Genomic DNA, 22,813 nt, shown 5'->3' on the forward strand with positions numbered 1-22,813 from the left:
AGTGCTTGAGGGCAGGCATCTGCCCCGGCTGAGATGGCCTCAAGCAGGAGTGAGGGCTTCCCTGGGGCTCCGGGGGCTCCCCTGGGGCAGTTCAGGCCTCCCAAGGGCATAACCCATCTGCCTTCCAGGCTGGTGGGGCCCATCGATGGCACAGTGCTGCACTCCATCGAGACCGTGGTCATCGAGTGGTTCCAGCTGGTTGAGGAGATCTTCGGCCAGGACCCAGCGCGGCAGCTGCAGGAGGGGCTGCACCCCCTGCCCAAGGTGGAGTTTAATTTCTGGCAGACCAGGGTGACCAGCCTGCAGTGCATCAGTGAGCAGGTACTGTCCCACCCACCCGTGGCCAGGTGTCCTCGTGCTGAGCCGCCCGTGCTGATCCTGGTGCCTCTTCCCCAGCTGGTGACGCCCCAGGTGACAGGGCTGGCCAAGGCCCTGGAGAAGGCTGACAGCTGCTACTGGCCGTCGCTGCAGAACATGATCAGGGCCGTCAATGGGGGTGAGGTCCCGTGACAGGGTGGTGGCTGCCCCCAACCAGGTGTTCCCATCCCAACACGGGCTTTCTCCCTGTCCTAGGTCTGGAGGAAGCCAATGATGTCAACCTGCACCTGCAGCCGCTGCAGGGGCTGCTGGAGGACATGGAGCAAATGGAGTACCCCGAGGTAACTGATGTGTGGCTAAATAACCAGGCACAGCCTGCTGGCCTCACCTGGGCAGCAGCAGAGCCCCAGAGGCTGTGGGGGGACACATCCCCAACACTGACGAGGCTCTGCTCCCGCAGCTGCGGCCCTTGGTGCCCAAGGTGCTCTGCACCATCTGCCTGCTCCGCGCTCACTGCGTGCACTACCACTCGCCTGCCCACATAGCCCGCATCCTGCAGGAGACCTGCAACTTCTTCATCAGCCTGGTACGGCCCCACGGCCAGCACTGACCCACCCCCGGCCAGCACTGACCCACCCCGTCCCCTCCAGCTGCTGCCTCTCAGGGCAGATGTGGAGAATCCAGTCACGGTGATGTGGAGACACCCCAGACAAGGCAGCAGCAGAGCTCCCTGGGGCTGGGGGGCTCTGGGGCAGGCACGGGCTGCAGGCAACCACAGCAAGTCTGTGGGGCTGAAAGGGGCAGCAGGAGCCTCCACTTCCTCCTGACACCCTGCCTGTGTCTGTCCCAGACCTACAAATACCTGAACCCAGAGGACATGATGAAGGGGCTGCAAGGAGAGCCCCAGGAGACCCTGGAGGGACTCAAACACGCCATCTCCATCATAGAGAAGTTCTTCCAGTCCTACAGCACCTACTGCTCTGAGCTAACGAGCACGTTCTTCCCGGTGGGTGCAGGGATGGTGCAGGAGCTCTGACCCTGCACACCAGCGCCGGTCTGACAGCCCCTCTCCCCTTCCTCCAGGAGCAGAAGGAGCTCTGGGAGTTTCCCCCGCCGCAGATCTTTGGGAGGATGGATGCCTTCCTGTGCAGGCTCAGGGCCATGAAGGTGAGAGCACAGCACTTCAGGGCACAGTGCCAGCCTCAGCCAGGCCTCCCTGCCCTGGGGATGGGTCCTGGGGAGGCAGTGCCACAGAGGGGGCTCAGCTGCAGCCTGGGGTGGGCTGGGGCCGCTGGCACAGTGGGACATCACTGGGAGTCAGTGCCACCATTGCCAGGGCAGGTTCCCCGAGCCCCCACAGCAGGATGGGCACAGCCTGGCCATGCCACCCCTGTGGGGCTGCTCCTCAGCACTGCTGGGCTGTGCTGGTGCTGCAGCTCCTGCACCTGCATGCTGGCACAGGGGAGCCAGGTACACTGGGCTTTGTGCTTGCCAGGAGCTGTTCCAGGCAGCCATCGAATTCCAGAGGCTGGAGAAGACGGTGCTGGGAGGGGTGCGAGGAAACTTCCTTGGGACCTGGGTGCTGAGGATCTCTGAGGAGATCTGTGAAGCCACCAAGGCTTTTGCTGACTGCAAATACGATCCCTTGGATCCCGATGAAGAGGTGAGGAGCAGGTGCTGGAGTGGAAATGCAATGGGTGCTGGAATGGAGGTGTTAACATTGCTTAGCGAAAAGAGAAAAATGTCTTGTGAGAACGGGCTGCAGTCACACAAGGGACTGCCCCGCAGCACAAGGCTGGCTCTGGAGCACGTCATGGGGCTCTGGGCCCTGTGGGTTCAGCAAACCCTTCCTGAAGGATCTGAGAAGGAGGCACAGGGGCTGTGCCGCTTTGAACCATTTTGCTCTCAATGGCAGGAGTGGAACACAGACTTTGCAGAGTTCCAGAAGAAGGTTGAGGATGCGAACAAGCAGCTGGCTGCCATCTTCTGCCAGGGCTTTGACGACTGCAACCGCCTGACAGCTGCTGTGAAGGTACCTGAGCCCCAGCACAGCTCCCACGGGACTCGGGGGTGTCTCCTGTCCTGGGGCTGCTGCAGGTGCAGGAACCCGTGCCCGCCTCTCGTGCAGCTGGTGCACATGTTTGCCTCCGTGCTGGAGCGGCCCCTGATCAAGGCTGAGGCTTCCCCCTGCTACCTGGCCCTGCTGGGGATGTTCGAGGCGGAGCTGGAGAGCGTGAAGATGCTGTACGACACGCGGTTCCTGACCCCGCCGCCGCCCGGGGGCGGCCCCGCCATCCACAAGAACATGCCGCCGGTGGCCGGGAAGCTGAAGTGGGCGCTGGAGCTGCAGCAGCGCCTGGAGGGGCCGCGCCAGGACCTGCTGGCCATGAGGCACCCGTAGGTGCAGCTCCCGGTCCCTCGGGGCACCGGTGGGGCAGGACCCAGCCCGGAGCGGGTCCCCTCCGTGCCCCGCTGCCTTCAGCGGCTTCCCTGCGGCGCCGACAGGGCCATGGTGGGCGCCGAGGCTGAGCTGGTGTCCGGGAAGTACGAGGAGATGATGGGGCTGCTGCAGAGCTACAGCCGGAGGATCTACGAGGAATGGGCGAGCGGGCCCGGCAAGGACTGCCACTTCAGCCTGGAGCAGCCGCTGCTGCAGCGGGACCCCGAGTCCGGCTTCCTCAGCGTCAACTTCAGCAAAGAGGTGGGTGCCGGCACGGCGGCAGCCCCAGCATCACTGCCCCCGCGCTCCCGGGGCTGTCCCGGGGCTGCCCCCGCGCTCCCGGGGCTGTCCCGGTGCTGTCCCCGCGCTCCCGGGGCTGTCCCGGTGCTAAGGAGCCCTCCCGGGCGCGGTGTGTTCCTCGCAGCTCTCGGCCGTCCTGCGGGAGGTGAAGTACCTGCACATCCAGCAGCAGCAGGACATCCCCACCAACGCTGAGAACCTCTTTGCCCAAAACGAGACCTTCCAAAAGATAGGGGACAACCTGGCACTCATCGTGGGCTGGTACAACGAGGCAGGTTCTGGAGGGGAGGCAACGCAGCTGCTTTTCCAGGCTGGAAGGGACTGGGGGGTTTGGGTACCACAGGCACACCACTGGCACCTCAGGTCCCTGCCCCTCCGAGGCTCGGCCAGGCCACAGCTGTGCCATCCACCACCGTGGTGTGGGCACCTGTTCCTCGGTGCTCACCTGTGGCTCTGTTGGCTCAGGTGAAGCAGCAGCTGATGCCAGTGGAGCAGCCACTGCTGGCAAAGGAGCGGGAGGCCCTGGATGTCCGTCTGTCCAGTGCTGAGAAGACTCTGTTCTGGAGCCATGAAGGTACAAACCCTCACCTTAGCCATCCCAGGCTGGCAATCCTCCTCCTGGTGGTCCCTGGTACCGACTGACCTCCCACTGCCCTGGGGTGTCTCCGCAATGTGCTCGTGTGCCCATTTCCCTCCCAGGTGTCATGGAATACATCCAGGAGATGAGGGAGACCCTGCACGACCTGCACAGACGAGTCCAGACAGCGAAGCTGAACCTGCAGAGCATCACCCAGCTGATGGAGGTAACGTTTGCTGGCACTTCACAGGCATCCTTCTGGGACACATCCAGCTGGGACTGTCCTTTCCCTGCCCCAGCAGAGCAGCCCGGTTCTCTCCTCCCTGCAGGACTGTTCAGCCACTCCCTTGTTTGGAAGAAAGGACAACAAGGAAACGGCGCTCCTGGACCTTGAAGGCAGAGAAAACGCCATAGCTCAGCGCCGTGCCCTCATCGAGAGCACGGGCGAGAAGATCCGGGGCATGGTGCAGGTGGGACGTGGCCCTGGAGCCCTGCATGGCTCACAGGGGAGCGAGGAAGGGCTTGAAGCAGTGTCAGGAGCCGATGCCTTTGCTGGGTGTTCACTCCTGGCTGGTTTTCTCGTGGCAGGAGAACGCAGAGATGTTTAAGGCTGATGTAGCCTCACGGATATGGCACAACTATATGGCACACATTGACAAAATCGTGCTGGATGGGCTCTGCATGCTCGTCCACAGGTCCCTGGAGCTGCTGCTCACCAACATGGAACCCGAGGTAGGTGCTGCTGCTGAGGCCGTGGGTGTCCCGGTGCTGGGCTGGGGTGCCGGTTTGGTCAGTGCCAAAGGCGGCTGTGCCCGCGCTCCCTGCAGCCTGCGGGGCTGCGGGGCTGTGGGACACGAGCAGCCCCGGCCCGTTGCAGGCCCCGGTGTCGCCGCTGTTCGAGGTGCGCATGGAGCTGGCCGAGGGCCGCGTGCAGTACCAGCCCTCCCTGGAGGTGGGGGCCGGCGACAGCTTCCTGGTGCTGGTGGAGGGGCTGCTGGGGGACACGGAGGCGGTGGCAGCCTCCATGCCGCGGCTGCTGGAGGGGGCCATCAGCTACAAGGTGAGTCCATGGCGGGCAGCAGCTCCGGCTCAGCAGAGAGGGGGCGAGGGTGGCCGCATCCCAGCCCGGCCCTGAGCCCTGCCTGGCCCTTCAGGCGGCGCTGGAGGACCAGCAGGATCTCCTGAGGATGCAGGAGCATCTGATGTCGCTGGTGGTCAGCACCATGGCAGAAGGGGAAGAATTCAGTGCCAGCTTTGAGGAGCACTCCCACCTGTGGAAGGAGACCCCCGAGGAGTTCCTGCAGCGCTTCCTCACCTTAGACAGTGCCACTGAAGAGGGCGAGGCAGAACCCAAAGGAGAGGCCAAAGCAGAGCCAGAGAAGCCCTTGGCACCTGGGGTACCGCCCCTGGGACTCTTTCAAAAGGAGGTGTGGGCCGGGTGCCTGGAGATGTGTTGGGTGTTTGGGTGCCCTGGAGGATGCTGGGTGCCCAGAGAGGTGCCAGCCACAGCCTGTGACCCATTCCTGTCCCCAGATCGATGTGTTGGAGGCTCTGCATGAAGATGTGCTGGAATTTGACGAAACCAGGGTGTTTGGGGGGTGGCTGCAGAGCGACTGCCGCCCCTTCAAGAAGGCGCTGCTCAGCGCCATCAAGGGCCACAGCATGGTGCTCCGGCAGTTCCTCGCCCACCACGTCACCAGCAGGTAAGGCCTGGCACAGGGACGGGCTGCTCCCACTGAGTGAAGCCTGGCCAAGGTGGCACGGGCACCTCTGTGTGCCAGGGCAGGGCTGACCCAGGGACATGGCCCTGGAGGTGCAGGTTCCATGGGAAGGTTCCAGGCACCTCCAGGGGTGGGTTTCTGGGGGCCTGCAGAGCGAGCCCCAAGCCCCAGGGACACCTGCTGAGCAGCACTGTCCTCTCAGCCTCGAGGAGCTGCAGAATTTCATCAAAGAGTCCACTGCCGGCTTGAGTAAACCTCTGGAGGAGGGAGACTATGAAGGACTGGTGAAGGTGATGGCGCACCTGGCGAAGGTCAGGGAGAGGCAGGAGGCGACGGACATGATGTTTGAGCCCCTGAAGGAGACGGTGGCGCTGCTCAAGACTTACGGGGACAAGATGCCGGAGGAGATCCACCTGCTGCTCCAGGTGGGCTGCCAGGGTGTGGGGGCCGGGCAGGGGCTCGCTGGGGCCAGGCTGGTGACCGCACGTGGTGCCCCCTGCAGAAGCTGCCCGAGAGCTGGGACAACAACAAGAAGCTGTGCCTGCGGGTGGCGGAGAGCGCGGCGCCGCTGCAGGCGGCCGAGGCCGCCGTCATCCGCAACAAGTGCCAGGACTTCGAGGTGCCAGCCGGGGCGGGGGGGCAGCTCTGGGGCAGCTCTGGGAGCACTCTGCTGCTCCTCCCGCCTGCCGGGTCCCGGCTGCCCTCACGAGCCCCGTGCTCCTCATGCTCCCACACAGGTCCAGCAGCTCGCCTTCCGGGAGCGCTTCCAGGAAAATGCTCCTTTCTCGTACACAGAACCAGAGCCCTACAAGTCGCTGAACACGGTAAGGAAGGGGAGGACACCAGGGCCACTGCTGTCCCCACTGGCCATCCTGACACTGGGTGCTGGGGAGGGGCAGCTGCCCCAGGTCTGGCTCCAGCTCTCCTCTGGACCTGCAGCAGGGATGGAGCCCCTGCAGGAACAGAGACATGTCCCTGATGCACAGTCCCCGGCTGACACCTCTTCCTTTCCTCCATACAGCAACATAAGAGCATCACGGTCTTGGAGAAGGAAATGGAAGCCTTGGCCTCCTCAGCTGCGCTGTTTGAGGTGTCATTCCCAGAGTACAAACAGCTCAAAATGTGCCGCAAGGAGCTGCGCCTGCTGAAGGACCTCTGGGACATGGTCACCCTGGTATGTGCTGTGCTCTGGGAGCTGGGCACAGTGCCCAACCCTGCATCCAGGCAAGGGCTGGACAGCAGGCTGCTCGTGGCTGGCATGGGCACCCAGCACAGGCACCTGGTGCCAGCTGCCATTGCCAACCAAAGCCGCAGGGCTGTTGCAGCTTCTCAGAGAGCTCATGGCCATCAGAGGGAGGATGAGACATGGGGCAGGTTGTTACTCTTAGAGCAGGTCTGCATGGTGTGTGCATGAGTGGGGCCCTGTGGGCACACAGGGCGTGCAGGCACTGGGTATGCTGCTCCCCTGCCCGGGCAGGAATGCTCCTGCTAATCCCATGTTGTGCGAATGTATCCTGGTCCAGGTGAACTTGAGCATCACCAGCTGGAACACAACCAAGTGGGCAGAGCTCAACGTTGAGGATATGGATATTGAGTGCAAGAAATTTGCTAAAGACATCCGGGGTTTGGATAAGGACGTGAAGGGCTGGAACGCGTTCACGGGGCTGGACAGCAGCGTGAAGAACATGATGACGTCCCTGCGCGCCGTGAGCGAGCTGCAGAACCCGGCTATCAGGGACCGGCACTGGCAGGAGCTCATGCACACAGCCAAGGTGCTCCGAGCCCTCCTGCCCATCCCCGGCCCAGGAGGCTCCCCAGATCCACACCCAGCAAGGGAAGGGGGCCATTAGGCTCAAATCTGGCCACATGCAAATGTTTGTGCGGGATCTCTAGCTGTGGGTGTTAAAGAGCTGGTCTGGGTGAGCTGCTGGACTCCTCTCTGTGGAGGGGAGCCCATGGCCCAACCACGCTGGTTCTGCTCCAGGTGGAGTTCACCATGTCCGACAACACCACCCTGGCGGATCTGCTGCAGCTCAACCTGCACAAGTTTGAGGAGGAGGTTCGCGGCATTGTGGACAAAGCGACAAAGGAGGCCGGGATGGAGAAGGTAAAGGGGGCTCAGCTCCTGCCCTGCCTTGCTGGACCCCTGTGCCAGCGTGACCCCGTGGCTGCCAGGCCCTGTGTTCCGGTTCCTGGAGCCCACAGGGAGCACACAGGGCTCGTGGAGCCACGCCTGGAGCTGCCACTCCTCCGTCCCCCTGCTGCCCCACCTGGCTGGGCCCTCACCAGGCCCCCAGCTCATCCTCCTGCCCCAACCACAGGTGCTGAATGCCCTGGACACTACTTGGGCAGCAATGGAGTTTGAGTATGAGCCCCACGGCAGGACCCAGCTCCCACTGCTCAAGATGGATGAGGCACTCATTGAGACGCTGGAGGACAACCAAATGCAGCTGCAGAACGTGCTGGCATCCAAGTACCGAGCCTTCTTCCTTCAGAGGGCACAGGACTGGCAGGAGAAGCTGTCAACCACTGACACTGTTATCAACACCTGGTTTGAGGTGCAGAGGAAGTGGAGTCACCTGGAAACAATCTTCATAGCATCCGAAGACACACGAAGTCAACTGCCAGAGGAGTCGAAGAAATTTGACACCATTGACGAGGATTTCCGAGTGAGAAACCCATTCCCCCTCTCCTTTTCCCTGCAGCTCTCTGCCACTTCGGGTGGCTGAGGTGTTTTTCCTCTTCAGGCTCTAGTGGCTGATGCAGTAAAAACTCCCAACGTGATTGAGTGCACCAACAAGCCCGGGCTGCACACCAAGCTGGAAGCGCTGCAGGACAGGTAAGGATCCAGTGATCCTGGTGAAGCATTTGGGAGGCCAAAGGAAGGGTTGGTTCTCCAAAGCATCAGCAAGACAAGGACTGAGCAAAGGCTAAAGCCCATGTATGGGGGTTAAAGCAGGATTTTCTGTTTTCTGCAGGCTGGCAGTCTGTGAGAAGGCCTTGGCTGAATACCTGGAGACCAAAAGATTGGCCTTTCCCCGGTTCTATTTTGTCTCCTCTGCAGACCTACTGGATATTTTATCCAAGGGGACCGAGCCCCTTGAGGTAGAGGCTGTGTGTGAGCACGGGGCTGAGTCCTCTGCCATTTCCCTGCACTTGTTTGAGCAGTTTTAGAACATTTTTCACTGCTATGGGCAGAGCACCATCCCTGCTCCATGTTCCTGGGGGTGCAGTGCCCAGGGAGCGCTCAGGGGCAGATCCAGTGCTGATCACCTCTCTGCAGGTGACGGGGTCCTGACAGTGGCTGTGCTCTGCTCTCAGGTGTCCCGGCACTTGACGAAGCTGTTTGACAGTCTGGCCAAGCTGAAGTTTCAGGAGGACGCAGACAAAAAGCCCCAGAAGGTGGCCCTCGGGATGTTCAGCCGGGACGGGGAGTACATGGACTTCGATGCAGAGTGTGACCTGTCTGGCCAGGTCAGCTGGGCTTTGGGGAGCCTGGGGCAGGGGGCAGGCTGGGCATGGGCTGAGCCTTTTCCTGGTTTTGCTCCAACAGCCTGGCAGGAGTATAAAAATGCAATTACAGAGATTTTTGGCCAAAAGCCCCAGAAATGGCACCTGCATTGTAGGTAGAGAGCAGCACAGTGGTGTAAACCTGCGCAGCCTCCCTGTGCCTCGAGGGTTGCGGGGTGCTTTCCCTGGGCTGTTTGCCCTCAGACCACCCCTCATCACATCCCGTGGGATGTGCCCTGCAGGACTGGCACCGGGCTCTCTCTGTGGGCACTGCTGTGTGCAGGGAGAGGTTTGTAGGATGTGCCCTGCAGGACTGGCACCGGGCTCTCTCTGTGGGCACTGCTGTGTGCAGGGAGAGGTTTGTAGGATGTGCCCTGCAGGACTGGCACCGGGCTCTCTCTGAGGGCACTGCCAGGTGCAGGGGGAGGTTTGTGCAGCCTGGCAGGGCTGGAGCTGCCCGCTCAGCTGTGCAGGTGTGCCCCTCAGGTGGAGGTGTGGCTGAACCGGCTGCTGGAGTGCATGCGCTCGACGCTGCGCAGCCTCATGCCCCAGGCCCTGGGCACCTACGAGGACAAGCCACGGGAGGAGTGGGTGTTTGACTACCCAGCCCAGGTGGGTGCTGCTGCACGGGCCCTGAGAGGAGCAGGAGGAGGGGCAGAGAGCCCCGGGAGCCACAGCAGGTTCCTCTTCATGGCCGTCTTGTCCCCGTGGTTTGCTGCAGATCGCTCTCACGGGCACCCAGATCGCCTGGACTACAGAGGTTGGAGTTGCCTTTGCGAGTCTGGAGAAAGGTTACGAGAATGCCCTGAAGGATTATAACAAAAAGCAGGTTGGCATCTTCTTCTGCACCTGACCTGGAGCCGGCCTGAGCCCCCCTGCCAGGCCAGGAGTCATTGAGAGGTTGCAAACGAGGGCATCGTCTCTATGCCCAATGTTTCTGTCCTTGCCCAGATCGCTCGGCTGAATGCCCTGATTTCCCTGCTCCTTGGGAACCTGAGTGCTGGAGACAGAATGAAGATCATGACAATCTGTACTATTGATGTCCATGCAAGGGATGTTATAATCAAAATGATCCAAACAAAGGTATTTGGTACCAGAGGGAATTTTTGGTGCAGCATCACTCAGAACTCTGGAGCACAGGTTTCCTGTCATTCCATTGCAGTCAGACTGGGCACCTCTGTCGGTGGGTGTGGGCTGGGCCGTGAGGAGGGATGGTCCCCACGCACCCCAGCACGGCCTGGGACCCCTTTGCCAGCGCTGGGAGGTGGCGACAGCCCCGAGCAGGGTGTGTGGCTGTCCCAGCGGCCGGGCGGGCAGCGCCAGTGCCCCCGTGCCCCCTGCCCACGGCTGCTGCTCCGCAGGTGGAGAACTCGCAGGCGTTTGCGTGGCAGTCGCAGCTGCGGCACCGCTGGGATGATGGGGAGAAGCACTGCTTCGCCAACATCTGCGACGCGCAGCTGCGCTACGCCTACGAGTACCTGGGGAACACGCCCCGGCTGGTCATCACCCCCCTGACCGACAGGTGAGGCTCGGCTGCCCCGCCCTGGCCCGGCCCCGCTCAGCCCCGGCCCTCCCTGCACAGGTGCCACATCACCCTGACCCAGTCCTTGCACAGGTGCTACATCACCCCGACACACACAGGCCCTGCACAGGTGCCACATCACCCTGACCCAGTCCTTGCACAGGTGCTACATCACCCCGACACACACAGGCCCTGCACAGGTGCCACATCACCCTGACCCAGTCCTTGCACAGGTGCTACATCACCCCGACACACACAGGCCCTGCACAGGTGCCACATCACCCTGACCCAGTCCTTGCACAGGTGCTACATCACCCTGACACACACAGGCCCTGCACAGGTGCCACATCACCCTGACCCAGTCCTTGCACAGGTGCTACATCACCCTGACACACACAGGCCCTGCACAGGTGCCACATCACCCTGACCCAGTCCTTGCACAGGTGCTACATCACCCCGACACACACAGGCCCTGCACAGGTGCTCCATCCCCCTGACCCAGTCCTTGCACAGGTGCTACATCACCCCGACACACACAGGCCCTGCACAGGTGCCACATCACCCTGACCCAGTCCTTGCACAGGTGCTACATCACCCCGACACACACAGGCCCTGCACAGGTGCCACATCACCCTGACCCAGTCCTTGCACAGGTGCTACATCACCCCGACACACACAGGCCCTGCACAGGTGCCACATCCCCCTGACCCAGTCCTTGCACAGGTGCTACATCACCCTGACCCAGTCCCTGCACCTGTACATGGGGGGAGCCCCCGCTGGCCCCGCGGGCACCGGGAAGACAGAGACCACCAAGGACCTGGGCCGGGCCGTGGGCATGATGGTCTACGTGTTCAACTGCTCCGAGCAGATGGACTACAAGGTAGGCCCGGGATGGGGGCACCCAGGTGAGCCCCAAGGGGTGTCCGAGACAAGGGACCCTGTGTCAGGGAGCCCAGGGGAGCCTCGGCAGGGAGGCTTTACCCCTGTGGGGAGTTTCCCTCGGGAAGAGCACAGTCCGTAAGGCACGAGCAGCTCTCGGCACTCGAGTTCTGTCGCCAAATCCCCCCCTGCACTGTGAGGGATCGCAGTGCCTGAGCCCTGTCCCACCGCTCCGTTTCTTTCCAGTCCTGTGGGAACATCTACAAAGGACTTTCCCAGACCGGTGCCTGGGGCTGCTTTGACGAGTTCAATCGCATTTTGGTGGAGGTCCTGTCTGTCATTGCGGTGCAGGTGCGTGCTGTCCCCACAACACAGTTAAACCTGGCTCACAGGACAGTTTGCCACTGTTCTCTCCACTATGTCCGGTTTGGACACAGGGTGGGGGGTGGAATCCCAGCACTGCAGGGGATTTGGGCACTGTTAAATCTCACAGCCCAACTATGCCATCCTGGTGACCTGTCACCCCCCAGCTCTGCCATCACCTGGCACAGGGAGTTGGTGTGATTAGGAAGGAACTGGTTTAAGGGCAGCTCTCCTGCTGCTGCAGCTCCAGCAAGATCTCAGTATTATTCCTGGCAAAGCCAAACCCTCAGGCTCACCTTGGGGAGCAGTCAGGGCCAGTCAGGGCACTGGGCAGGGAGCCAACACCTCTGCTCACCTGGCAGGTAAAATGCATTCAGGATGCAATCCGTGCCAGGAAGAAAACATTCAACTTCCTTGGGGAGACCATCTCGCTGGTCCCGTCAGTGGGGATCTTCATCACCATGAACCCTGGCTACGCCGGGCGCACCGAGCTGCCCGAGAACCTGAAAGCTCTGTTCAGGTGGGTCAGGGTCAGAGACAGCTCTGTTCAGGTGGGTCAGGGTCAGTGCCAGCTCTGTTCAGGTGGGTCGGTGTCACTGCAGCCCTTCCCTCCGTGCTGGCACTCCTGTGCCACACCTGGAGCACCCTCAGCCAGGGGTGGTGGCCCTGGTGAGAGGGAGCCCTTGGCACCACGGGACAGTCCTGTCAGTCCCCAGAGGTGCCAGGTGGGGTGAGCTGGGCTGCTCAGCATGGGGACAATGTGCTCAGGTGGGTTGCCACCCTCAACTAAAATCCAACAGAGAATTGACCAAAAGGTGGTGAAGCACTGGAAGGGGAGGCACAGAGATGCTGTGGGACCCTGTCCTTGGTGAAACTCAGCCTGTGGCTGCAGAAGGGCTGGTGTGCCCCAGCCTGGTGGGACATGAGCCCCGCTTGGGAGGAGTCTGGGCAGGAGACCCCAGCAGGTGTAACTGCAGCAGCTGGGTGTTTGTGACACTGGAAACCTGGGGGCAAACCCTGGGAGCTGTGGGAGGGTAAGGACGCGCTAAGCAGCCCTGACAACTGCAGCTGCTCCTCTCTAGACCCTGCGCTATGGTGGTCCCCGATTTTGAACTGATCTGCGAAATCATGCTTGTGGCAGAGGGGTTTCTCGATGCCAGGCTCCTGGCAAGGAAGTTCATCACTCTCTACACGCTCTGCAAAGAGCTGCTGTCGAAACAGGTAATTAACAATATTACACAGTGCTGTCTGGGAGAGGAAAGAGTCCATTTGATCCTCAAAGCTGACACTCTGTGGTGGGATTGCTGGTGGTGACACACAGAGTGACAGCTCTGCACAGCTCAGGTCTGTGGCTGGACAGATCCTCTTCTACCAGGTGCATCATATGGCACCTTTCTGCCTTAAGGAAGGAATCAAGAAGCCCAAAAGCAGAATAGCATGGAATTAGAATTAGGCCAGTTAAGAGCATTCAGATGTTATTCATCTCAAGAGAGGTGATTTACACTATAAAGGTGCCTCCAAGAAGGAAGTCAGGTTCCCAGTTCCAAACCACCCCCATGACTGACAGAGGCTTCTCCTGTAGATGAGCCCAGTTTAGGTCCAGCCTAGTGGGTGCCATGTGATGACCTGGCTGATGGACAGGGTGTTCCTCTGCAGTGCTGTTTGAAGCAGTTCTCCCCCACCAAAGTGAAATGGTGATTCTCTGCTTCCTGCCACAGGACCACTATGACTGGGGGCTGCGGGCCATCAAGTCCGTGCTGGTGGTGGCAGGCTCCTTAAAGAGGGGGGACCCCGGCTCTGCAGAGGACCAGGTCCTGATGAGAGCTTTACGAGACTTCAATATCCCCAAGATCGTGACAGATGACTTGCCTGTGTTCTTGGGGCTGATTGGAGACCTGTTTCCAGCACTGGACGTTCCCAGGAAGAGGAACCTCGAATTTGAGAAGGTGCAAGCCCAAGCAGGGCACCATCCCCAGAGATGTGCCAGTCCCGGCAGGATCCAGAGGCTGATGCTCTATTCAGCGCTCCTGGGGCAGCCGGCTCATCTCCAGGGCCTCTGCGAGGCTGCTGGTGCTCAGTGCCTGCTCTCCCTCCCAGGTGATCCGCGAGGCCGTGGTGGAGCTGAAGCTGCAGGCAGAGGAGAACTTTGTGCTGAAGGTGGTGCAGCTGGAGGAGCTGCTCCAAGTGCGACACTCCGTCTTCGTCGTCGGCAACGCCGGCTGCGGCAAGTCCCAGGTAGGGCCAGACCATCCCGAGGCCATGAGGCAGAGGCTGCGGAAGGCTGAGATCGCCCCAGTGGGATCAGCACCTGTGGCTGCAGCATCCTCTCTGCACAGGTGCTGAAGTCGCTCAACAAGACATACAAAATGCTGAAGAGGAGGCCGGTCACGATGGACCTGGACCCCAAGGCTGTGACCTGTGATGAGCTGTTTGGGATCATCCATCCAGCCACACGGGAATGGAAGGATGGTGAGACACCAGTGCTGTGAGCTCAGTTTGTGGGATGTGAGATGTAATGGGAAGACTTTTCCTTGGGGCTCTTTCCCGGAGTGGGAAGGAGAAGGGATGTGTTTCATGGGGGCACAAATCCCACGTGTCCTCCAGCAAAGGACTGCGTGTGGAGAGGAACAAGCCGAGTCTCTCTGTGGGGCAGGTCTGTTCTCCACAGCCATGCGTGACCTGGCCAACATCACCCATGATGGGCCCAAATGGATCATCCTTGATGGAGACATTGATCCCATGTGGATCGAGTCCTTGAATACAGTCATGGATGACAATAAGGTTGGTGCCATCACAGCCCAGGGGCTTTGCTCGTTTGTGATGTCGGGAGGACCAGCTCCAGACATCCCCCACAACGAGCCCCTTCCCCCAGGTCCTCACCTTGGCCAGCAACGAGCGCATCCCCCTCACTCCCACCATGAGGCTCATTTTCGAGATCAGCCACCTGCGCACGGCCACGCCGGCCACCGTGTCCCGGGCTGGGATCCTCTACATCAACCCCGCAGACCTGGGCTGGAGCCCGTGAGCTGGGACGGGCCGGGCCGGGATCCATGGGATGGGATGGGATCCATGGGACGGGATGGGATGGGATGGGATGGGATGGGATGGGATCCATGGGACGGGATGGGATGGGATGGGATGGGATGGGATAGGATGGGATTGATGGGATGGGATGGGTGGGATGGGATTGATGGGATGGGATGGGTGGGATGGGATGGGATGGGATGGGATGGGATTGATGGGATGGGATGGGATGGGATGGGTGGGATGGGATGGGATGGGTGGGATGGGTGGGATGGGATGGGATGGGATGGGATGGGATGGGATCCATGGGACGGGATGGGATGGGGTGGGATGGGATCCATGGGACAGGATGGGATGGGATGGGGATGGGGATGGGGATGGGATGGGATGGGATGGGACGGGACAGGATGGGATGGGGTGGGATGGGGATGGGACGGGATGGGATGGGATGGGATCCATGGGATGGGATGGGATGGGATGGGATGGGATACTTGCTGCAGCCCTGTTTGTCTCTCCCACAGCATTGTGGCCAGCTGGATTGAGACAAGGACAGAGAAGTCTGAGAAGGCTGCTCTGACGATCCTCTTTGACAAGTACCTGCCACCATGCCTGGAGAAGCTCAAGTCTGAGTTCAAGACAATCACCCCTGTTCCTGATGTCACGGCCATACAGACAGTTCTGTCTCTGCTGGAATGTTTTCTGACACCCCAGAATGTCCCACCAGACTCACCCCGGGAGCAATACGAGCTCTTCTTCGTCTTTGCCTGCATCTGGGCCTTTGGTGGGGCCTTGTTCCAGGACCAGGTACAGCCAAGGGCCTGCCCAGCACTGCCACCCTTCTCTGCATCCCATCCTGTGGCTGGGCTCTGAGTGTCTCTGTTTTGTCCTCCAGCTGGTGGATCACCGCCAGCAGTTCAGCAAGTGGTGGCTGACAGAATTTAAAGCCATCAAGTTTCCTAGTCAGGGGACAGTTTTTGACTATTACATTCATCCAAACACGAAGACATTCAATCTCTGGGATGAAAGAGTGCCAGCGTTCGAGCTCGACCCCGACGTCCCCTTACAGGTATTTCCCACGAGCACTGTGTTTATCTGGTTTGTTTGACTGTCACTCCACAATCTTGCCCTCAGTAATGTGTGGAGCATCATCAGGATTCAGACTGGTAGCACCCATCAAACCCAATGGCTTCCAGTGGTTCTCTTTACCCCACAGAAGCCTCAGGCAAGGGCTGTGAGTTCCATGTCTCCTTTACCTTCAGATTAACCTGCAGCTTCAGAGAGTCTCACAAAATAGCTGTGACTATTGCCTGAGTGCAAATTGTCCTTTAGCACTTCATTTGTTGTTTCCTGCAGTGGCATCTTGCAGAGGTTATCTAAGCTGTCAGGGAAAAGGGCGAGGAGCTGTGGCTGTGTAGTGGTTTCAGGAGCTGTTCGCGTTGTTCTGTGTAATAACTTGGTTTTGGTCAGCAAGTCTTTAGAACGACAGAGCACACCAGAGGTGTTGCTTTAGAGAGGGACCAGGTTTGCCTGCAGAGAGCAGGGCCTGTTGGAGCTGCCAGGAGCGCTGCGCAGGGCTCTGGCACGCTGCCCCCACCGAGGATCCTGCCTCTGCCAGTGCCAGGGCAGTGCAGGGGCTGACAGAGCCTCTCCTCTCCCCAGGCTGCTGTGGTGCACACCACAGAGACCATTCGCCTCCGCTACTTCATGGACCTGCTGATGGAGAAGCAGCGGCCGGTGATGCTGGTGGGGAACGCAGGGACGGGAAAGTCAGTCCTGATGTGGGACAAGCTGGAAGCTCTCGGCACAGACGAATACCTGGTGCAGTCTGTGCCCCTCAACTTCTACACAACCTCGGCCATGCTGCAGGGTAAGGCTCGCAGAGCCAGCAGCTGCCCCCACACGGGGCTGTGCTGCAGGGTCCTGCAGTGCTGACCCCCACCCACCCACTCCTCTCACTGCAGGCGTCCTTGAGAAACCCCTGGAGAAGAAATCAGGGAGGGTTTTTGGCCCACCTGGCACCAAAAGGCTGATCTACTTCATCGACGACATGAACATGCCAGAGGTGGACAAGTACGGCACGGTGGCACCACACACGCTGATTCGGCAGCACCTGGACCACGGGCACTGGTGAGTGCTGGAGGGGCACGGCACGATGGGGGGAACCTGTGCCCATCCCCGGGGAAAGCGTCACGGTGCCGGTCCCCACACAGGTATGACAGGAACAAGCTGACCCTGAAGGACATTCGCAACTGCCAGTACGTGGCCTGCATGAACCCGACCGCGGGCTCCTTCACCATCGACCCACGGCTGCAGGTGGGCAGAGGGTGGAACGAGGCAGGGCACCCTGCAGTGCCAGCGGGCCGCACCAGCCCCTGTGGGACCAAGTGCCCACGTGCATTTGTGCCCTTTGTGCAGCGCCACTTCTGCGTGCTGGCCGTGTGCTTCCCCAGCCGCGAGGCTCTGATCACCGTGTACGGCACCATCCTGGAGCAGCACCTGGCCCGCCACAACATGCCCATGCCTGTGCAGAAGATGCAGCCCAGGCTGGTGGCAGCAGCGCTGGGTGAGCCTTTGCCCCGCTGGGGTGGGACGAGCCCCTGGGGAATGCTCGGGGGTCTCTGGGGCCCTGCTCACCGCCCTGTCCTGCCAACAGCCCTGCACCAGAAGGTTGCCTCCAACTTCCTGCCAACAGCCATCAAGTTCCACTACATCTTCAACCTGCGGGACCTCTCCAACATATTCCAGGTATGGGAGAGCTGTTTCTTCTAAATCACCCTTGTTCCTCCCTTTCCTGATCCCACATCCTTGCAGCATACCATGTCCCTGAAAAGGGCCTTGGCCTCTCCCCAGAGCAAACCTTTGCAATCAGCTCTGAGCAGCACTAAAATGACCCTAAGGGCTGCGGGATTTGTTTGTCAGGGGCTGCTCTTCTCCACGCCTGACTGCCTGAAAACCCCCGTGGACTTGGTGCGTCTCTGGCTCCACGAAGCAGAGAGGGTGTATGGAGACAAGCTTGTCGATGAAGATGATCAGTACAGCTTCAAGAAGGTGACGGCTGACATCAGCAAAGCCTCCTTTCAGGTGAGTTGTGCTGAAAAGTCGGGTGCTCCAGCCCAGGTGCCCCCAGGTGCCCCACAGCTGAGCCCCACAGCTGGAATTGCCTCTCGCAGGAGATCAATGAGGAGCTGATGTTCGCCAAGCCCAACATCTACTGCCACTTTGCCCAGGGCATGGATGAGTTCAAGTACATGCCAGTGACAAGCTGGGCATCCCTGAGTGCCCTGCTCGGGGAAGCCCTGGACAGCTACAATGAGGTGAATGCAGCGATGAATCTGGTGAGTGCCTGTGTCAGGCAGGTCTGCCTGGAAATGTGGGACTGCAGCATTGCACTGCTTAGTTGGGTTGGTGCATTATGGGGCATTCACTGCTCTTTCTGCCCTGATCCAGAACACCAAACCTTCCCCTCCTGTTCTCTTCAGGTGCTCTTTGAAGACGCAGTGTCTCACATTTGCAGAATTAGCCGGATCTTGGAGTCTCCTCGGGGCAATGCACTGCTGGTGGGGGTGGGAGGCAGTGGGAAGCAGAGCCTGGCTCGGCTGGCAGCTCACATCAGCACCCTGAGCGTGTTCCAGATCACGCTGAGGAAAGGCTACGGCATCCCAGACCTGAAGGTAGGAGCAGCCTTGGACCCTGGCGCAGTGCAATCTGCCTGGGGCTGGGTCCTGCACCGGCAGTGACAGCGCCCAGGGGGCTCACAGGCTCTGCTCTCCTTGTGACACTGCGTTTGCACACGAGGATCCACAGGTGACACCCCTGAGTCCTGCCCCAAGGGGCCGCAGTGCTCCCCCAGCCAGGCATGGGCAGGAGCTGCTGGTGACACCAGGGGTGGTGGTGTGGGCAGCCCTGGTGCTGCACCTGTGCCTGGGCAGAGCACCTGGCACCAGCTCCTTCCCAAAGGCTCCTTCCCAAAGGCTCCCTTGCAGCTCCAGGGCAGCCCAGGGCTGCTCCAAACTGGTCACTTTGGAGAATACCTCGTGGGGGTTGCACTGGGGGGTGACCGTTTCTCTCTGTCCCAGATGGACCTTGCCTCCCAGTACATGAAAGCAGCTGTGAAGAACATCCCCAGCGTGTTCCTGATGACAGACTCCCAGGTGGCTGAAGAATCGTTCCTGGTTGTGATCAATGATTTCTTGGCGTCCGGGGAGGTGCCAGGCCTCTTTCAGGATAATGACATGGAAACCATCATCGGGTCCATGAGGCCTCAAGTGAAGTCGCTTGGATTGGAGGATACAAAGGAAAACTGCTGGAAATTATTTATAGATAAAGTCAGGCGCCAGTTAAAGGTGGGTGTTTGCTCTCCAGGTTGATTTCTCTGTGCCCCTGATTTACCCCATCCAAAACCTCTTTGCAACAGGCCACAGAACACTGAGGTTTCATCCCAGGATGGTGGGTTTAGGCAAAAGGTGTTGTCAGAGACTCCCCAGGTGCCCCCAGCCCCAGAGGCACAGGGCAGAACAGCCCTGTATTGACCTCCCTGCGGGCAGAGCAGATCGGTGGCTTCCACAGCCACAGACCATGCTGGGCACTCCCAGGGACACCCACAGGAGCCCTGAGCTCAGCTGCTGACTGCAGGCACCAAAGGAACCCAGTTCCAGCCCTGGTGGGAGTCAATGGGAAGGCAGCAAAGCTCAGGCCTGCAGCAGGATCCCTGCAGTCATGTGGAGCCCCAGAGACGCTGCCTCACCCTCAGGCACTGCTGCTCTGCCCCAGGTCGTCCTCTGCTTCTCGCCCGTGGGCTCCACCCTGCGCGTGCGGGCCAGGAGGTTCCCGGCTGTGGTCAACTGCACGGCCATCGACTGGTTCCACGAGTGGCCCGAGGACGCGCTCGTGTCCGTCAGCAGCCGCTTCCTGGAGGAAACCCCGGACATCGAGGTGAGCTGGGACCCAGCACGGCTGCACTGGGCAGTGAGCTGCTCCTCTGCTGCTCCCTGTGTTCAGTGTGCCCAGGGATGGGGCCTGGCATGAGCCAGAGGGCTGGGAACAGCAAGCTGGGAATAGGAACTGGGATTAGTTTACTGCTGGTTCCAGCATCAGAGCCTGCAGCCTGTGCTGTGCTGGTGAGGATGAGCCCTCCCTTTCCATTCTGTCCTTAAAACACCTGCACAGGCAACAGCAGCTGCTCCCCACACAGGGATGTCAGGGACAGAGCTGGGCATGGGAAGCAGCACCAGTGCCTTCACCACCAGCTGTGTCTCAGCTCTGCGTTGTGCTGCTGATGAAAGGGGTCGCTTTGCTCTGGCCTCTGTGGCTGCACACAGAGCCAGCCTTGCAGGAGGGCTCAGTGCAGCCTGCACACCACAGCCAGCTGCTGCAGCAGCTCCCTGTCTGTGCTCCCTGTGCAGCCAGAGGTCAAGGCCTCCATCAGCCAGTTCATGTCCTTCGTCCACACAAGCTCAAAGGAGATGTCCAAGATCTACCTGACCGTGGAGAGACGCTATAACTACACCACGCCAAAGACCTTCCTGGAGCAGATCAAGCTCTACCAGAACCTGCTGGCAGAAAAAAGGAACAACCTCTTCAACAGCATCGACAGGCTGGAGAAGGGGCTGATGAAGCTGCGGAGCACAGCATCACAGGTGCCTGCCCACAGCCCTTCCTGTGCATCATGCCTGTTCTGGGTCTGGCACAGGGGGAGAGAGCAGGCACATCCCTGCAGGATGGTCACAGTGTCTGTGAGGTCCCCAAGCCCCATAACGAGACACTGCTGCTCCACCAGCAGAGCTTGGCAGGATCAGCCCTTTTATCTGCTCTGTTTCTTCCTTCATTGAGGTGGATGACCTGAAAGCCATGCTGGCAGTCCAGGAGGTAGAGCTGAAGCAGAAGAATGAGGACACAGACAAACTGATCCACGTGGTGGGCGTTGAGACAGAGAAGGTCAGCAAGGAGAAAGCCATTGCTGATGAGGAGGAGCTGAAGGTCGAGGCCATCAACAAGGTGCGAAGTGCTGAGCTGGTGTCCAGCGTGGGACAGGGCAGCGCGAGCTCTGTGCTTACAGCCACTTAGCCCACGCCACGTCCTCCCTCCCCAGATGGTGGCTGAGAAGCAGCGAGCCTGCGCGAGCGACCTGGCAGAAGCAGAGGTGGTGCTGTCGGCCGCCCGCGAGGCGCTCGACACGCTCAACAAGGTGGGTGAGCTCTCAGGGGAGGCAGGTGCCCAGCAGGGCCGGCAGCCCTGCCCAGGAGGATGCTCAGGGCCCTGTGGTCCCTCCCCAGTACAACCTGACAGAGCTGAAGTCCTTTGGGTCCCCACCGCCAGAGGTAGTGAACGTGATGGCAGCTGTGCTGATTCTGACAGCTGAAAACGGCAAGATTCCGAAGGACAAGAGCTGGACAGCAGGAAAAGTCAAGATAGGAAAAGCAGACACCTTCCTTGCAAGCTTAAAAAACTTTGATGGGGAAAACATCCCTGAGCCCTGTCTCAAGGCATTTGAGTGAGTCCATGGCTGGTTCCTGCCCCTTCACTGGCCCTGCTCTGCCCTGCTGCCACCCAGAGGGTTCGGGGACAGGAGGGGACGCAGGCGCTGGCCCTGCTCTGCCCCGCTGCCACCCAGAGGGTTCGGGGACAGGAGGGGACGCAGGCGCTGGCCCTGCTCTGCCCCGCTGCCACCCAGAGGCAGCCCAAGCGCTGGGAGGAGAGGGACGGGAGGAGAGGAACAGGTGCCGGCAGCTCCTCCTCCCCTCCCGCTCCAGGCCCTACCGGAACGACCCCAGCTTTAATCCCGAGTTCATCAAGTCCAAGTCCACGGCCGCAGCAGGGCTGTGCTCCTGGTGCCTCAACATGGTGCGCTTCTACGAGGTGCACTGCATAGTGAAGCCCAAGAGACAGGCAGTGGCCGATGCTGATGCCGAGCTGGCAGAGGCACAGGCAAGGCTGAGTAAAATCAAGAGCAAAATTGTGGTAAGTGTGCGTCCCCACAGCCCCCAGCCACCAAAGGAGCAAATGAACTCTCTGTACCCAGAGCCCGGCCCAAACACTGTGCTGGGCCGGAGATGCTACAGAGTTCTGGGACCATGGAGCTTCCCATCTGGGCAGGAAATAGCTCTGGGGCTGTTCTCTTTCAAAGGCCCTGAATCAAAATCTGGCGACTCTCACTGCTCAGTTTGAGAAAGCCACAGCAGAGAAGATCAAATGCCAGCAGGAGGCTGATGAAACCAGCAAAGTCATCAACTTGGCAAACAGGTACCATGCAAACATTGGCTCTGAAGCACCAAGGCAAGCTGCTGCTCCCTGGTATTGCCTCGTGGCCCTGACACCAGGGCCATGGGAGAAGCAGAGCCCCCCATACCCTCCCCAAATTAAAAAATTCTGAGATTATTTGGGCCAGACATTCATGGGGGGAGGCAGCCATGGAGATGTTTGGTGACAAGGCCCCAGGTCACCATGGCTGAGTTGCCACCCACCCCTGGCCTGGTCACAGCACCAGCACCATCCCCTCCTACCCCTAGGCTCGTTGGGGGCCTGGCGTCCGAGAACGTGCGCTGGGCTGAGTCCGTGGAGGATCTCAAAGAGCAGGAGAAGACGCTGTGCGGGGACGTGCTGCTGGTCTCTGCCTTCGTGTCCTACATCGGATACTTCACCAAGAGGTACAGGGCTGAGCTGCTGGAGAAGCACTGGCTGCCCTTCCTCCAGGCGCAGAAGGTGAGGGGCGCAGGTCCCACCCCAGAGCGCGTCCCCCTGCCCTGCAGCACCGGGGGCTCCCACGGCTCTGCCCCAGGCACCGACAGCCCCTCCCGGCAGGTGCCCATCCCCATCACCCCGGACCTGGACCCCCTGAGCCTCCTCACGGACTCGGCCGACGTGGCTGCCTGGAACAACCAGGGGCTGCCCAGCGACCGCACCTCCACCGAGAACGCGGCCATCCTGTGCAGCACGCAGCGCTGGCCGCTGCTCGTGGACGCCCAGCAGCAGGGCGGAAAGTGGATCAAGAACAAATATGGGGAGGACCTGCAGATCGTCCGCCTGGGCCAGAAGAGGTGCGCCAGGGGCTGTGGGGTGGGCACAGGCCCGGGCTGCACCAGCCCCCCTTTCCCTGCCATAGAGGGGTGCAGAGTCAGGGCAATCACGGCCCCCATCAGAGCCAGGGCACCCAAGGGCAGCAG

At 60.5% G+C, this 22,813-nt stretch overlaps 1 protein-coding gene across 1 annotated transcript in view; it reads left to right on the forward strand.

Moving 5' to 3' along the window:
- DNAH17 (dynein axonemal heavy chain 17) overlaps positions 1-22,813 on the forward strand; it is a 32,242-nt gene that overhangs the window by 1,374 nt on the left and 8,055 nt on the right. The window contains exons 3-63 of the mRNA XM_054293058.1: positions 129-321; positions 397-496; positions 574-659; positions 779-904; positions 1,169-1,324; positions 1,405-1,485; positions 1,814-1,981; positions 2,234-2,350; positions 2,447-2,715; positions 2,824-3,019; positions 3,183-3,329; positions 3,524-3,632; positions 3,758-3,861; positions 3,965-4,105; positions 4,224-4,367; positions 4,513-4,695; positions 4,790-5,062; positions 5,169-5,338; positions 5,559-5,781; positions 5,859-5,975; positions 6,094-6,180; positions 6,378-6,530; positions 6,880-7,128; positions 7,341-7,463; positions 7,678-8,025; positions 8,104-8,195; positions 8,335-8,461; positions 8,678-8,830; positions 9,353-9,478; positions 9,588-9,695; positions 9,818-9,949; positions 10,228-10,388; positions 11,112-11,268; positions 11,514-11,618; positions 11,993-12,150; positions 12,713-12,851; positions 13,349-13,576; positions 13,728-13,865; positions 13,967-14,099; positions 14,284-14,411; positions 14,503-14,651; positions 15,176-15,458; positions 15,547-15,720; positions 16,314-16,521; positions 16,616-16,781; positions 16,865-16,967; positions 17,070-17,217; positions 17,308-17,399; positions 17,574-17,735; positions 17,825-17,989; positions 18,134-18,325; positions 18,731-18,997; positions 19,425-19,586; positions 20,057-20,290; positions 20,484-20,648; positions 20,743-20,838; positions 20,927-21,144; positions 21,404-21,611; positions 21,778-21,893; positions 22,160-22,352; positions 22,452-22,687. Coding sequence (XP_054149033.1) covers positions 129-321; positions 397-496; positions 574-659; positions 779-904; positions 1,169-1,324; positions 1,405-1,485; positions 1,814-1,981; positions 2,234-2,350; positions 2,447-2,715; positions 2,824-3,019; positions 3,183-3,329; positions 3,524-3,632; positions 3,758-3,861; positions 3,965-4,105; positions 4,224-4,367; positions 4,513-4,695; positions 4,790-5,062; positions 5,169-5,338; positions 5,559-5,781; positions 5,859-5,975; positions 6,094-6,180; positions 6,378-6,530; positions 6,880-7,128; positions 7,341-7,463; positions 7,678-8,025; positions 8,104-8,195; positions 8,335-8,461; positions 8,678-8,830; positions 9,353-9,478; positions 9,588-9,695; positions 9,818-9,949; positions 10,228-10,388; positions 11,112-11,268; positions 11,514-11,618; positions 11,993-12,150; positions 12,713-12,851; positions 13,349-13,576; positions 13,728-13,865; positions 13,967-14,099; positions 14,284-14,411; positions 14,503-14,651; positions 15,176-15,458; positions 15,547-15,720; positions 16,314-16,521; positions 16,616-16,781; positions 16,865-16,967; positions 17,070-17,217; positions 17,308-17,399; positions 17,574-17,735; positions 17,825-17,989; positions 18,134-18,325; positions 18,731-18,997; positions 19,425-19,586; positions 20,057-20,290; positions 20,484-20,648; positions 20,743-20,838; positions 20,927-21,144; positions 21,404-21,611; positions 21,778-21,893; positions 22,160-22,352; positions 22,452-22,687 — 9,885 coding nt within the window. The remainder of the gene's footprint in view (positions 1-128; positions 322-396; positions 497-573; positions 660-778; positions 905-1,168; positions 1,325-1,404; positions 1,486-1,813; positions 1,982-2,233; positions 2,351-2,446; positions 2,716-2,823; positions 3,020-3,182; positions 3,330-3,523; positions 3,633-3,757; positions 3,862-3,964; positions 4,106-4,223; positions 4,368-4,512; positions 4,696-4,789; positions 5,063-5,168; positions 5,339-5,558; positions 5,782-5,858; positions 5,976-6,093; positions 6,181-6,377; positions 6,531-6,879; positions 7,129-7,340; positions 7,464-7,677; positions 8,026-8,103; positions 8,196-8,334; positions 8,462-8,677; positions 8,831-9,352; positions 9,479-9,587; positions 9,696-9,817; positions 9,950-10,227; positions 10,389-11,111; positions 11,269-11,513; positions 11,619-11,992; positions 12,151-12,712; positions 12,852-13,348; positions 13,577-13,727; positions 13,866-13,966; positions 14,100-14,283; positions 14,412-14,502; positions 14,652-15,175; positions 15,459-15,546; positions 15,721-16,313; positions 16,522-16,615; positions 16,782-16,864; positions 16,968-17,069; positions 17,218-17,307; positions 17,400-17,573; positions 17,736-17,824; positions 17,990-18,133; positions 18,326-18,730; positions 18,998-19,424; positions 19,587-20,056; positions 20,291-20,483; positions 20,649-20,742; positions 20,839-20,926; positions 21,145-21,403; positions 21,612-21,777; positions 21,894-22,159; positions 22,353-22,451; positions 22,688-22,813) is intronic.

This window comes from Melozone crissalis, unplaced genomic scaffold, assembly GCF_028551555.1.
Source record: "Melozone crissalis strain CALT ecotype California unplaced genomic scaffold, PUWL_Pcris_2 ptg000129l_1, whole genome shotgun sequence".
NCBI classification, from domain to species: Eukaryota; Metazoa; Chordata; class Aves; order Passeriformes; family Passerellidae; genus Melozone; species Melozone crissalis.